This window comes from Plenodomus lingam (assembly GCF_022343315.1).
Source record: "Plenodomus lingam strain CAN1 chromosome Unknown contig_12, whole genome shotgun sequence".
NCBI classification, from domain to species: domain Eukaryota; kingdom Fungi; phylum Ascomycota; class Dothideomycetes; order Pleosporales; family Leptosphaeriaceae; genus Plenodomus; species Plenodomus lingam.
In genome coordinates this window covers 583,556-598,303 of record NW_027093930.1, presented here as the reverse complement: position 1 = coordinate 598,303, position 14,748 = coordinate 583,556, and the positions used below count along the sequence as shown (strand labels likewise).

General features: G+C 45.7%; 4 protein-coding genes across 4 annotated transcripts; 1 reads left to right on the top strand and 3 right to left on the bottom strand.

The window, feature by feature from the left end:
- Nucleotides 1–25: 25 nt before the first annotated feature.
- IAQ61_001418 (uncharacterized protein) lies at nucleotides 26–1,881 on the bottom strand (the record flags this gene model as incomplete). Its single annotated transcript, XM_003839673.1, has 3 exons — nucleotides 26–1,291; nucleotides 1,345–1,439; nucleotides 1,485–1,881. The coding sequence occupies 3 exons, from the start codon at nucleotides 1,879–1,881 to the stop codon at nucleotides 26–28; spliced, it is 1,758 nt and encodes a 585-aa protein (XP_003839721.1).
- A 357-nt stretch (nucleotides 1,882–2,238) lies between these two features.
- On the top strand, nucleotides 2,239–4,378 carry IAQ61_001417 (uncharacterized protein; the record flags this gene model as incomplete). The annotated part of the gene is made up of 4 exons (XM_066095092.1): nucleotides 2,239–2,288; nucleotides 2,343–2,677; nucleotides 2,731–3,140; nucleotides 3,191–4,378. 4 exons carry the CDS (start codon nucleotides 2,239–2,241, stop codon nucleotides 4,376–4,378), a joined length of 1,983 nt encoding a protein of 660 aa, XP_065954940.1.
- Nucleotides 4,379–5,645: 1,267 nt separating this feature from the next.
- Nucleotides 5,646–5,939, bottom strand: IAQ61_001416 (uncharacterized protein; the record flags this gene model as incomplete). Its single annotated transcript, XM_066095091.1, has 1 exon — nucleotides 5,646–5,939. One exon carries the CDS (start codon nucleotides 5,937–5,939, stop codon nucleotides 5,646–5,648), a length of 294 nt encoding a protein of 97 aa, XP_065954939.1.
- Nucleotides 5,940–8,852: 2,913 nt separating this feature from the next.
- On the bottom strand, nucleotides 8,853–10,171 carry IAQ61_001415 (uncharacterized protein; the record flags this gene model as incomplete). Its single annotated transcript, XM_003839669.1, has 4 exons — nucleotides 8,853–9,275; nucleotides 9,327–9,511; nucleotides 9,568–9,964; nucleotides 10,022–10,171. 4 exons carry the CDS (start codon nucleotides 10,169–10,171, stop codon nucleotides 8,853–8,855), a joined length of 1,155 nt encoding a protein of 384 aa, XP_003839717.1.
- Nucleotides 10,172–14,748: the final 4,577 nt, after the last annotated feature.

The window sequence follows — 14,748 nt, the reverse complement described above, 5'->3', positions numbered from 1 at the left end:
AATTTCATTGCTGGACCCAGTTATCTTACGCGAACGTTGGTTGAAGCTTACCGACTATTCTCTCCAAGATTCGCTCTGGCAGTACGCTCTCATACATATGACTTGCCCATTCACAGCAGATCTGTCGTGTGTATGCAGGGTCGATGATCTCCTCAATCCCGAACGCATTGGCAGTCCGAACAGGGTTCATCAGTCGTCTGTATTCGTTGTCCAGTTCAGTATACCGCTCGGCCCGTTTCGGGCGCCCCTCCTTCCGCTCAATCTCCTTCAACTCAAAAGAATGCCCGACTTCGATGCCACCCTCAAGCGGAAGGGATCCCCAAGCACCCGAGGGCCAGGCAACACGCATTCGCGGGTCGCGGCAATCTAACATGATGCCACCCGCAACTCCATAGACGCGCCGAACGATGACGCTAAAAATAGGCATCGTCGTACTATAGTATGTTGCTGCCATAGTAACACCGTGTCGCATGGTTGCTGAGCGCTCAGCGACGGTGCCAACCGCGTAGCCTGGGATGTCGACGAATTGAACGAGCGGAATGTTGAAAACGTCCAAAAATTTGAGCATGCGCGTAATCTTTTGTGAGCCTAAGGCATCTAGCGCTCCTGCATTGACCTCGCAGTTAAGTGAAACAATGCCAACCGGCTTGCCCCCAAGTCTCGCGAGCCCCACGATCGACGTGTTTCCCCATAGAGCGCCGATCTCGAAAAATGAACCCTGATCGACGACTTCAGTAATGATTGCACGTGGATTATACATGCGATTCTTTGACCGAGGAATAATCGATCGAAGATTCTCAGATACTCGCTTGATGGGATCTGCAGGTTCGATTGTGGGAGGCAGTCTCGTACCGCAGTCAGGGAGATAGCTGAGAACAGTACGCAGCTGTTCGAAACAACCTGCCTCATCAGCGGCCAGATTATCGATCGTTCCATTGGTACAATGCACCGCTGGTCCACCTAGATCGGTAACGGAGAGACCCTCTTCGAAAGTAGCGTTTGACACAACAGATGGACCCGCATTGAATAGTGAGCCAATGTCACCAGCCATAACAGAGAAGTGGCATGCAACAACCCGGGCTGCTCCAAGCCCTATCGCTGGTCCGACTACGGCTCCTAGATTTGGTACGCCCATGTTCAGTTGCTGAACCACCTGTGGAAATGAGGGTAGCGGGGGAACGTAGGAAAAGCCTGTGGTCCGAATGGTAGTAACAGAACCACCTCCTGAAGATCCATCAACAAGTTTGATGATGGGCAACTTGAGTGAAATGGCGAGTTTCTCCATGTATATCTGATGTCATGAGCATTGATCATATCATACGGAGTCAGTGGCACGGTACTTACTGTCTTCTCCACCAGTGCTCCATCCGCATGACCAGCGCGAATAGAGAAGTCGTCAGCGGTGAAGACTATCTTTCGCCCTCTCAGACGTCCAAAGCCTTGTCCATGTCAGTGTGAGCAGAGTATCCCGCCACAGCACCTACCTTGAACATTATTCGACGGAACAAATTCCACAGGCTCTTCTTTCACCGATCCGGTCTGCTTCCACTTGACGGTCCCGCTTACGCTCCCAATTTCTTGGAAGCTACCGGGATCAAGCAATTGGTCTACACGTTCTCTGACCCACAGCTTCCCTGCCAGCTTTTGACGAACGTAGCCCCTATTACTGGTGTCTGGCGTTGCACCGATCTTACGAAGTGTCGCTATCTGGCCCAATATGTCTGAGTAGTCGGCAGGCAGATCTGAATCCGCACCTTTTCTTCTGCGTCTTTTGGTCTTATTTGGGGCGAGGTGCGAGCTCACTTGAGCAAGACGGTCTTTTGCGACATTGGATGACGTCGCCGCGTCTTGTGGCGAAGAAGATTGGTCATCGTCGGCCATGGCTGCGTTCGACCGACTTATCAGTATGTTCAAGAAGATGGCTGCTCCTAGGCTGGAGCTTGAAGGTTTTAATCACATTGTAATGGTTTCGGCTTTGAAGATGTGGAGGGCTTGAAAGCTGGGGGATGATCAGTTGTAAAGTTACCGAGGCAAAGCCCGCTTTCCCCGCGAAGTCTCGCTCGCGTTCGCTTCGTCCAATCCGAAACGGGCAGTGCCGTCATGACGGCAACAGTCTTGAGGAGAATTCCATTGAGGGCATGCTTAATGGGAAAAGAATCCATCTCGAATTCCCTTTAGCGTTGAATGCCTATATTCAACTCAACGGCTTTCATACCACTGGAAACGAATGATCTCAAGATGTCCAGAGCTCCAGCACGGCCTATAAAACGTCTGCTCATTGCCAATCGGTAGGTAAACAAGTCCTCCCTTGGGACTACATCCAATGCTAATGAGAACACCAGAGGAGAAATAGCTACACGCATAATTTCATCAGCCCGGGAGCTGGATCTCGAAACCTACGCTATCTACACAAATGGCGATGATTCCCACGCTGCCCGAGCAGCCCACATGATCAAACTTGACTCTGTCTCTTCATTTATGAGCACCGATGCAATCATTACCATCTGCAAACAGCACGAGATTGATGCTGTCCATCCTGGTTATGGTTTCTTGTCCGAATCGGAAGTATTCGCGAAAAGAGCATGGGAGGAAGCGGGCGCTGCTGTGGTTGGGCCGGGGTGGGGCATTTTGGAGGACACAGGGAATAAGCTGAAGGCGCGACAGCTTGCTGAACGATGTGAGTGATGTTGAAACTTGGTTTATTGTTTTGTGTACTTATGCGTTATACAGGCCAAGTCCCTGTGGCACCAGCTCTACACAATCCAACCAATCGTGTCGAAGACGTGCGACAATTCGCAGCTCAGGTTGGGTATCCTGTCATGGTGAAAGCAGTAGATGGAGGTGGTGGACGAGGTATCCGTTTGATCCGTGAAGAAAATGAGCTCGCTTCTTTATTCAAACGAGCAATCGAGGAGAGCCCTTCAAAACAAATATTTGCAGAGAAAGCCGCTGTGGACGGCTTCCGCCATGTGGAAGTACAAATCATTGGTGATGGCACAGGGAATGTTACACACCTCTGGGAACGGGAGTGTAGTATCCAAAGGCGGTATCAAAAGATCATCGAGTTGGCACCGAGTGTTGTATCAGACCGAACCTTGGTTGCAAAGGTCATTGAAGATGCATTGAGGATGGCTGAACACGCAAGTGCAGGACAATTTCACGACCCAAAGCTGCTACTGATGATTGCCAGATCCAATACTTCTCTCTTGGCACTTTTGAATTCCTGCTCAATCCAACGACAAAGGAATATTACTTCTTAGAAGTGAATCCACGACTTCAAGTCGAACATACCATCACGGAATCGATATCAATGACTGACATCGTCAAAGCACAACTCCTCCTGGCACAGGGTGCTAAGCTCCACGAATGTGGATTATCCATGGCATCTCGAGCTCCAGAACACCCTCCTACGGTACTTTCGATACAGCTACGCATCACAGCCGAGAATGTCGACAACGACTGGTCCATATCGATCGGCAAGATAACCTCCTTCCAATTTCCTACAGGCAATGGCATCCGAGTAGATACCTATCTCATCAGTGGCCACCCCACCGTCGTATCTGCCGATTTCGACAGTCTTATCGCCAAACTCATCGTCACGGCATCGTCATGGGAAGGTATCGTGCGCAAAGCTCAAATTGCCATATCCGACACACAAATCACCGGTGTCAAAACCAACATCGCCATGCTGAAAGCCATAGTTCACCACCCATCTTTCTTCAACAAGCAATGCGATACCCAATGGCTGGAAACGACGCAATCGGAGCTCCTTCAAAAGATAAGTCAACTACCTTCCTCTGGTCAAACACCGCTCGCAACGACCTCAGCATCCTTACCCGCGTTCTCCACGGCACCACCGCCCTTCCGCAAAGGCGACGCCTGGTCACTGACTCTATCCTCGCCCAACGATAACACCACCACCAAAAATCAAAACCCCCAACCAACGCATCACATAGAATTAACCCGCATCCACACCAATTCCTTCCCTTCCTCTCTCACCGCCTCCCTGCTCCTCACCACCCCTTCAACCCCTACTCCAACACCCTACACCGTAACTCTACTCTCCACCACAACTAGCGCAAGTGCCAGCGCCTCAATATCGCAGCACCGTCGCGCGAATCCCTCTGATCCATCGCACATCGCCGCCCCGTTCCCAGGAAAGTTAGTGGAGCTGTGCGTGGAAGAGGGAGATGTGGTGAGTCAGGGCGATGTGCTGTGCGTGATTCAGCAGATGAAGATGGAGGTCGAGGTGAGGGCGGGGAAAGGCGGGAGAGTAGTGTGGGTGATGGAGGTTGAGGACGGGGAGGACGTGGGGGAAGGGATGTTGATTGCTGTGCTGGAGGGTGGTGGAGGGGAGGCCCTGAGGGGGAAACTTTGAGAGGATGACTTTAAAAGGAAGAATTTGAGGGGGGCGGAGGAGATTGCAAGGTGAGTTGTTGCGAGACTATATGAAATAGCATATCTAACTATCTTCCCTAATCCTCTTGCACCGCAACCAAGCCCCTTTTTTGTTCTCTTTTCCTTAATTACCTTTGAACCTTGTGTTGCAGGAGAGTCGCTACCTAAGAGAGCTAAAAGATTTCAGAAAGATTCCTTGATCGAATTGCGCTGATCCAAGACATTTATTCACGGAGTTCCAATTGCTTCAGCCTGGATCTGCGTCAGCTCTATGAGATATTGTATCTATTCGTGTTCATGAAACGCCGGATCAGTGTACAGTCATGGTGTGTTGTCGCAGCGACAGCGACGCACAATGAAGCTGCGATGAAGACAAATTATATCGACGGTGTACTAGATTTCAGCAGTGATCTTCTTTGAAGTAACCCATTCCTCCATGGTGCTGCAAAGCAATTGTAGCCGAAGTGTGTCGTCTCCCGACTTCTCACACGTTTCTTGTCTCATGACGTCAGATTTGGACGCGCACCTCCAGGCTACCAACAACAAACAGGAACCCTTCATCTTTGAAATCCATTTCCGCTTCTTCATGCGCATTTGCAGTTTCCTTTACGTCTTTGTATCTCTGTGGATTCCTCGAAGATGAGTTTTCCTAGTTTCGACACGCCATTATACTACGCTGCGCCACCACACAATTACATTGGCACCACGGTATTCCTCTTATACATCATTGTAGCACTATACACGACGATAGTTATCACACTATCGATTTACGGCCAGTACACCACCTTACCAGACACATACGCCAACCCAGGAAATCCTGGACTCAATGCTGCAAAGAATGCGCGCAAGCGGCACATCAAAATCTATGCATTTCTCGCATCAATTAGCTTTGCGATGCTGTCGTATAACATGCTGATGTTCCTTGTCACGCATTACCTGTCTTGGAGTGGGGATCCGAGCCGGAGTGTTGGAAATGTTACGATTCCAGCCCTGAGGAGCTGGATGCTGGATTCCTCACTATTCCAAGAGTTCGCGCAAGATTTGGTGAAGAATGCGCCCAGCGCGGTATGGACGCAGAGCGCGATTGTTGGAACATGGTTCTGGAACATTTGGATGGCTCGAAAAGGTAAGATTAATATAATTCCCCCACCCAGTGAGATTTAGTCAGATGTTGGGAACGATGAGGGATTGCTGATATAACAACCTATAGCACGTCAACGTACAATTGAGACATCCATGATGCGCACCTATATCTTACTCGGCCAAATCTTACCCATTTCACTCACGGCAAGTCTCTTCATTATCCAACTCCATCTCAGAGCACCGGAGTTCAAGCACGGCAACGCACCGGCAGCAGCGCGGAGAAAGCCCGTCGCATCACTCCAAATTCCCAACATTTTGCTCAATATCGCACTACTTGCACTGCCTGCACTGCGGGCAGACGCCACATTTAGCCCCCTGGTCTTATTTGAGCGAGTGGTACTGTTGTTACCGCACTCTGGTCTTTTGAGCTTACGAGAGTCGGAGATTGCAAAATGCATTACCGTTTCTGGGGGGTTTTTGGTCGCAAATGTAGTAAGGTTGAGCAAGGAACTAAGTATTGCAAGTGTCTTGCTTACTCTACGAGTTGGTGGCTACGCAGTGAAGGCTTTGAGTTGGGATGCGTTGCTTGGGGCTGTGGTGTATTTGGTTTTGGGATGGGGTGGTGGAGTGTAGGTGATTCAGACAAGTGACCACGCCACTCCAACAGTGCCACTCAAATATGCGGTGGAAACAACAACGCACCGGAATACGAACAGGGCAAGCTGTACACTGGACGAAACCCTCGGAGTGCAATCCCTTGAAACTATTCTGCCAGCTTCCCCGCACAATCCGCTATCTGGTACGGTGCAATAATCGGACCTCGCGACCGTCCATTCATGCGAGTGTCGGACTAGAGACCCTATGACAGACTAACAGTATTGAATATCAAGTACGTTAATCCGATGCTGTGTTCTGCAACTGAGCCGTGTTCGACCTCTCCGTCTTTGGTACCGAGCTTCAAGTATTGAATATAACAGCCAATAAAGCAACACAGACACCTGAGTAAATAAGCAACTTCCTATTTGCGCAAAGGAGCAAGAGCCCTACACAAGTCATACCCCAAGATTTCCGCGCTCTTCTCACGTGTCTTTCATGTGAAACTACTATGTCGTCGAGAGTCCTGTTCCAAAGATGGCAGTCTGCGAGCATACCTGTACTTGGCGCAAACAACTTACTGTACCGGTACAAGTACATAGTATACACCGTAAACAGGCAGTTCACACATCATCTCATCCAACACCAAAATCCTTCCCCCGGACCCCTAAATCCAGTCCCCGACTCCGCCGACCCATAGTCAACCACATAACAACATATCACGTCACTGCCCAACCCAGCCTGTGCCCCCAGCCCCAGCCCCAACACCCATCTTACCCTTTAACCGACTGGGCCAGTAAAACAGCTACCCTTAGGTACCTACCTACATAGCACTGTATACATACATACGGTACCTACAGTGGTATCTACCTCGCCAGGTAGTTCTCCCGCACCGCACTCAGCACCGCAGTTCCAGCCCGTACGCTTAGCAATCGGCCCGCAACCTGCAGCTAAACGAGACTCGATGTCCGTGCCGTCTCGCCTCGCCGCAAAAACCGCACGTGGGGGAGAGTCTTTGTGGCAGGGAGGAGAATGGGAGAGAGTCTTGTGCAGGAACGGGTCGTATTTGTTCCGAGAAGGTCCGACAAGGCTGAGCGAGATGGGATACCTGAGCACTAGGGTCACTTGGTGTCGGGTGGAAATCGCTTTGGCTGGTTGGCGGTCGTGCAGGGGTGGGGGGGGGGGGGATTGTTTCGGCGAATGTGAGTGTGTGTGTGTGTGTATGTGTGTATGTGGGAAAGGTGTGTCTATTTTTACGTAGGATTGTGAACGATTGTGTAGTGGGTGATGAAGAGGAATTTGGCTTCTCTATTTTCAGGTGATGGGCAATGGGCGATGATAGAGCAGAACAGTGATGAATCTAACAATGTATGTACTGTACCAACGGTACCGGTACCTAAATTAAAGTTCAATCTTCCCATCTCACTTACCTCCCAATCAACGCGATGCGCAAGTCGCAAGTCTCCGCATCACAACCTTGTCCGCAGAACGGCCCATGTGTCTCAACCGAAGCTCAGCCGCCCTCGCAACACAACCAGGTAGGTACATACAGGTGGGGACATGGAGGGAGTGTCCTTTTCTGAAAGAATCCCCGCGCGGACTCGTTCAATAAGTGAGAGGTTTCCATGATGTCTGGCCCTTGTTGCCTCGTTGCCGAAACCCAACAGTGGCTGCCATACATGATTGTTCGTATATACATAGCCAGTTAGTTGTATCATGGACAGAGTACTGTAGCTACACGCCATGTGCTGTTTCCCCGTGGATGATGGACATTGCGTGCTTTGCTTTGCGCAGGATCTCTAGGTGCCAAACCGGTACCGTATGGTACAATCAGTACCTGCATGCACGACACACCGACCAGGCCAAGATGGACGCATGCGCGATCCCTTCGGCACATTTGCACTTGACTCGACCTGACTTTCCCTACCCTTCTCCGCGGAACACTAGACGTCGTTGCAGCATGTAGCTATGTTACCCAAGGCACACCAGCAAACCACGCACACATGTGAGCGATTCGCAACATCTCTGCCCTTTACACACACTACACTACACAACCCCTCCCCAATCTCACAAAAAAAACCCCCACTCGAACATGAAACACGCCCCCAAAGCGGAGCGGCACGCCTAGCGCTACCGCGGCTCACAACGCAAAAAGCGTCATTACCAATGTACTGCGCACACACACCTAGCTCACCTAGCACGATCCCACAGTTGACCGTTTGCCGGAAGACGGCATGGACGAACTGGTTCGCCCGTTGGCTGAGAGGAGCCGGTGGGTCGGAGGGAGGGACGCGAAGGAATACTTACTCTGTCTAGCCTGCGCAGGGAGAACCCCGGAAAGGTTTGGATGCTGGGCGTGTGGGTAGGAGGTGTGTGATTTCCATGTATCGGTACGCAGGGCATTGTATTGTGTGGGTATACGGGCGCCATGGGGTACAAGTGATTTCGCATCCTTATGGTAGGGTACGCGATGGCGTGGCGTGATGCCGTGAGCCATTGGTCGGGCTACTGGTTCTGGGGGGTTGTGCAGTGTGTATGTATGTGAAAGGGGGTGGGATGTTTGGTCGTGAGGTGGATGGGTTTAGATGGTAGAGGCAGTGTAGGAAATGTGATTAGGCGAGGGAAGTATGGTGATGAAATCGTGCAAAGCAATACCATGATAATAGTCCAACATAATGTGCGCGTAAATGTCGCATTTTCAACCATCATCAATTTCGTTACAAAAAAAGGTGGCATAACATTAAATCGATGCAGTAACTTTTCCTTCCCGTCGCCTCTCACAAGCCCTGGGAAGAAGGATGTATATTTTCCCTCCCCCCTGGTCTAGCCGGGTACTTCCAGCTCGGCAACGTTTCCTTTGACTCTTCAGCCCCTTCCACCGGCGCCGTGGTGATATGCACACTCGTCGTGCGCTTGATGACCGGGTCGAGAGGAATCTGGCTCGCTTGGCTGGCATTGTCTTCGCTGTCGCGCATATCTGTAGCCAAGCCGTCCTTGTCGTACTGGCTCCGGTTGTTGCTGCTTTTGACATACCCGGCACGACTCAGACGGGATCCACTGGCGTAGCGGGGCGTGCTCTGCGAAGGATCTGATTTCGAATTGCCACTGACAAACGCCCAGATCATGCGGCTGAGGGCGAGGTTGGTGGCGATGATGCCTAGGTGAAGTTCTGTGTTTGCCCAGATGGCGGCGATGGCGTACTAGGGGTTCGTTAGCTTTTTAGGGGTCGCGTGAGGGTTGTTGAGGCTCACGTCGTAGGAAAGGTCGGCTGTTCTGGTTCCTAGGGAAGATGCGCGGACAATGGCAACGGCGGTAGCGATGAGTCCCAGAGACATGAGGCCGCAGACTCCAACTTTAGTTGGCGTTGAGATTTTGACTCTCCAGAGCACGACAATCGGAAGGAGGGCGCATATCAGGTCAGTGATGACGGAGTACGCTATTCTGCAATCAGTGAATGTAACAAAGTTGCTTGATCCAACTTCTGAGACGTACCGACTTGTAGGTAGATGGAGTAGATGCGGACTTTGGTAGGCCAGCACTTTCCCGGTGTTTTTGGTCTCCAGTACTTCTTCACCGGATCACATTCAGCCAACAAGATGATGATAGGCCAGAGGTTGGTCAAGACCAGCCCGACCATCATGCTGTATAGGCAGTGCCGCAAGACCTTTTCATTCTTGATGCGCAGAATCAGCATGCAGATGCTGCATTTGAGGAGTGCAATGTTGGTGAAGAGAAACAGCTGGGTGAGCCAAGTCAGGAAGTTGACGTATTCATACTCTTCTTGCGTCAGATACCATCGATGCCGGCCATTTCCACTTTCGACAGACAAGATCTGTATGCTCGTCCGTATCGTGGCCAGGATACAACAGATGATGATGGCAAAGTCGTCCTAGATCGATGTCAGTCACTGACAGCCACAAAGAAGACTTTTTGCGGCAAAGTATACCCAACCAAGAGCTCTACGCCCATAACGCGCCCATATCCTCAGCGTCGTTGTAAGAATAGTAAATGCAGTCAAGATGCATGTCAAGACGAGCAGCACACCTCCCACAGAATGGTCGGGAGGCAGCGGATCGGGAGGCTTGACGGACGACATCGTCAGGCTGCAATCCTCTGTCGACACAAAAGGTCGATGGAGACAAAGATCTATCAAAGAAGGAAGAAAGTAGTGGTGTGGGCACTAACTCCAACAATGGGCAGTGGGCTCAGGGTCTACGGTAACGATCTAGGTACGCAGGTACATAGTACAATGATCAACAACGTGCGAGGATGATCCTCATCATGTATCTCCAGACGGGGAACTCGCAAATCGACATTGAACCCTGTATCGCTGCATCAGGCTGAGTACGGCCCAGGCCAGACATCGCTCGTTGGGCCGGGGGGAGGGCCGCCGTCAAAGAGATGTCGAATGGAGTCGGCCCGGCTTTTGGCACCTCTTTGGCGACGGGGTATAGGGAAGGATGCGAATCTTAAACCTCTTGCTGTTAGACACATGCACAATCCTTCTCCGTTTCAATGGATCATGCAGTCCTTGACTCCTGCCTTGAAAGTGCTCAGGCATTCTCATTGGGGTTTGGTCCGCCTGTGCAGACATTGGTGAGCCATTGAGGCCGTTTGGAGCCAGCACCGTGCCCCTATGGCAGGTAGGAAAATGGGCTCCGGGATCTTTTGAGAGCGGCAGAAGCTCATTCCTACAGTCATGGACAGGAACGGCCCAATTGGTTCAATTCTCTTGAATAGTCTCCATCCGTCGCGTTCCCTCTTCTTTCTTCCTCGTCCGTCCGCAATGGTTTGGGCGTGGTGGTGTGATCTCTCTAATTCTCCCACCGGGACCCTCCGCCCCCCAGCCAGGTCTTGATCCCCATCCACAAGATCGAGCCGCTCTCCCATGACAAGACGAAAGCTGGGCTGTAAAGTTATTTTTTTCTCTTCTTTCTTGGCTGCGATTTTCGATTCGATCGAGGTGGGTGTTGCAAGGAAACGGCGATGTTGGTGATAGGCAGGGACTATCTAATGCCGGTGACGATGGAGGGTTTATTGTTTACATCCCGATTAGGACTAGCGCTTATTGCGTGACGCGTCTATATAGTTATTTCACCCCTTTAGATTAGTTTTAAATTCATACTTCTACTACATTTCTATTCTCTATAACTATAGGTTATAAGCCTAGGCTCTTATTATTAGTTACTATTAACTCTGCTATATCCCTCTATTAAATCTAATTTATACCTTATTTTAGTTCTGCTATATAACGCGTTATACCTCCTTGTTACTACTATATTAGAATTAACGTAATATAATATCTCCTCTTAAGCTCTACCTCTAACCTTCTAGATCTAATATCCTAGCCTTTAACTAGACTAGAGCTTTCCTAGCTTCTCTAATAATAGCCTTAGATAGGACTATATTACTAGACTATATATCCTAGTCTACTACCCTATCTCCTACTCTAAGACTAACTTATCCCTCTACTACTACTACTACTATAATATCTATATTTAGATTTAAGCTTAACTAGAATAGCCTTCTAAAGCTAGACTTAAGAGGTTTAAACTTCTAAGAATAGAAATTAGCTTAGGCTATTAGTTTTAAATATACAGGACTCTACTATTATATTACTAGAAAATCTAGACAACTAATAATTAAAGGTGACCTTTAAGATACCTAGGATTCTAATAACACTAAGGCTCTAGTTATAATCTTGTTATTAGTATATACTAACCACACTCTTAGAGTTATAGCTTGTAACACAGCAGCTGCCGCATAGAAGTACCTTAATAAGAGGTATAACTAAGACACTAGCAACACTACTATTTATCTCTTCTAAAAGGTAGCTAGTCTCTAATATTAAGATAGTAATAACCTTTAATCACACCTTAATAAATTCTACTAACTCTAGATCTAAATATAAAAATAATATGCCACTTCTTTGTACTCTATTACTAAGGTAATATAAACTATCTTTAACTCTAATAAAGTTAAGGGCTCCTTCTTCCTAGTCTCTTTACTAGACACTATAGACTATATTATTAATAACCTAAGTATAAGAGGCGTTATAAAGTTTACTAATATAGAACCTAAAATACTTAACTTAGGTTTAAAATATAGTATAGATACTACTTCCTCCTCCCTTATTATATAAACTTGCGCCCTAAAGGTATTATTATTAAACTATCCTTACAACGCTAATAATAAATAATACACTTAGTGCAGGAAATATAACTTTAACTATATTAGACACCTATACCCTAAATATTATTAACTTAAGCTGTTTAAAGAAGGTAAAATAGTCTCTACACCTATCCCTAAGAATTCTTAATAGGATAGAAAACGCCTAAAGGATAGAACTAGTAATACTGCTAATAATACAGTTATATTAGATAATAATAATTCTAGCACTAATAAAGATAAAGCATTAGCTTTTAGTGCAAATATTACTACCTTAAATACCTATAGCAAACGTGCTAGAAATTTAGTAAGTAACCTAACCCTAATATTTTTAGCTTTAGCGCAGACCTTAGATTATATAATAGCATAGCTCTTTAATTCTAGTACCTCTTGTTATATATCTAGGTGCATTAATAATTTTTCTACTTTTAAACCTATAAGAGGGAATATTATAATTATAGGATAGGTAAAGATTCCTATTAATAGTTAGGGCAATGTGTAACTAACATATATAATACCTAATAGTTTAACCTAGGAAGCTACCCTAATAAATATTCTCTATAGTAAGGACCTCTACTAAACTTGCCTCTTTAGCTAGCTATATATAAGGAACTAAGGTTTTAAACTCTAAGTAAAAGGTAATAACCTCTATCTCCTTAAATAGAATAGAAGATATGCCCTGTAGGCAAAATATAACAAAGGGGTTATAGAGATCTAACTTTAACACCCCTAAGATTTGCCTAGACTATTCTAGGCTATAGTGGCTCTCCTAGAAATATTAGACCTTTCTAGTAATTCCTAAATTAGTAGCAAGCTATCCTAGGTCCTAAATTACGCGTATTTTGCCTTATATAAGGAATTCTATTAGGTAGTTAGGCACTTTATAGTAATAAACCTAGCTCTCCTCTACTATAATTACTAATATATTCTAGTGTGCCTAAAGGATTTTAAGTGCTCTTAATATATAAAGTCTAAGTCTACCTATAAGAAGCTAAACTTAAGGACAATTCCCTTTAAAGCTCTACCTCTGCAGGTTATACACTCTAACCTCTCTAGAAAATTCTCCTATATATCTGTAGGGGGAGCGTGGTACTATATTTCCTTTATTAATAAGGCTACTTAGTTTACTTAGGTAAGATTCCTAAAGAAGAAAAGTAACGCCGCCTAATCTATTAAGGATTTTTTTGTATACCTAGAATAATAATTTAAAGCAGATATCTAGATATTCTAAACTAATAATAGTAGTAAGTATATAGACACTAAACTTTAAAAGTACCTCTAATATAGAGGTATAATTTACTGCATATTACTACTATACTACTATAAATCTAATAGCCTTGCTAAGCAATTTAATTGCACTATTATCTCTACATCTTAAGTAATACTAGAAGATAATAATCTAATTTTTCTCTAGGCTAAACTTATATATACTATAATATACTTAAAGAATATTACGCTATATACCTACCTTCCTAGTATAACCCTATATTAAGCACTCTTTAGCAGATAACCAAAGATTTATAATCTATATCCCTAGGGTATAAAAGTCTAAGTATATATCCTAGTTAAGGCCTAAAAAGCAGGGACTAAATTATATTACTATATAGAACTAGGAGTTTTTGTAGGTTATAGTAACTCTTCTAAGGCTTTCTAAATATTTATTCTATTAAGAAAGGTTATCTTAGTATTATAAGATATTATCTTTCTAAAATTCTATCTATTATTATCTAAGAGTTTACTTATCCTTAATATACCCTAGGTAGAATAGGATAATATTCCTATAGAAGCTAAAATAGAGAAAGGCAAAATTATAATAGAATTAGAATAGATAATAGGGATAACTTTACCTCCCTTAAGTTCTCTAAACTATTCCCTACCTTAGTCCCCTATACCTCCTATCTAGAATATAATACCTTAATCCCTAAGAATAACTAAATATAAGAAAAGAGTCTTAAAAGGGTATATCCTAAGGACTAAACCTACTATTACTAGAGCTAGTAGAAAGACTATCCTCTCTTAGAAAGCAAGAGATACTTAAGGATTAATATATATACATGCTAAGAGTTAGTATCTATATTTAAATATTCTAGATAAACAGGTTTCTATATTTATTATTTAGGAAATAATTAACTACTTTATTCTACGTAATATTAAGAAGGCACAATAATATCTAGACTAGGATAAATAGGAGGAAGCTATTAATAAAGAACTAAAATTATATAAAGCAAATAGAACTTAGACTATAGTTAATATTTCTAAAGTAGGTAATCTTATTAATAGTCTCTAGGTATTTAATATTAAGATAGCACCTACTAGCAAAATCCTGTAGTACAAAGCCTACCTAGTGGCCTAAGGATATTCCTAAATATATAGCATTAACTACTATAAAACCTTCTCTCTAGTAGTGTAGTATAACACTCTCTAACTTCTCCTCTATTAGGCTATCTAGCATAATCTAGATATTAACTAAATTAATTTTAAGACAGCCTACCTAAATACTACCCT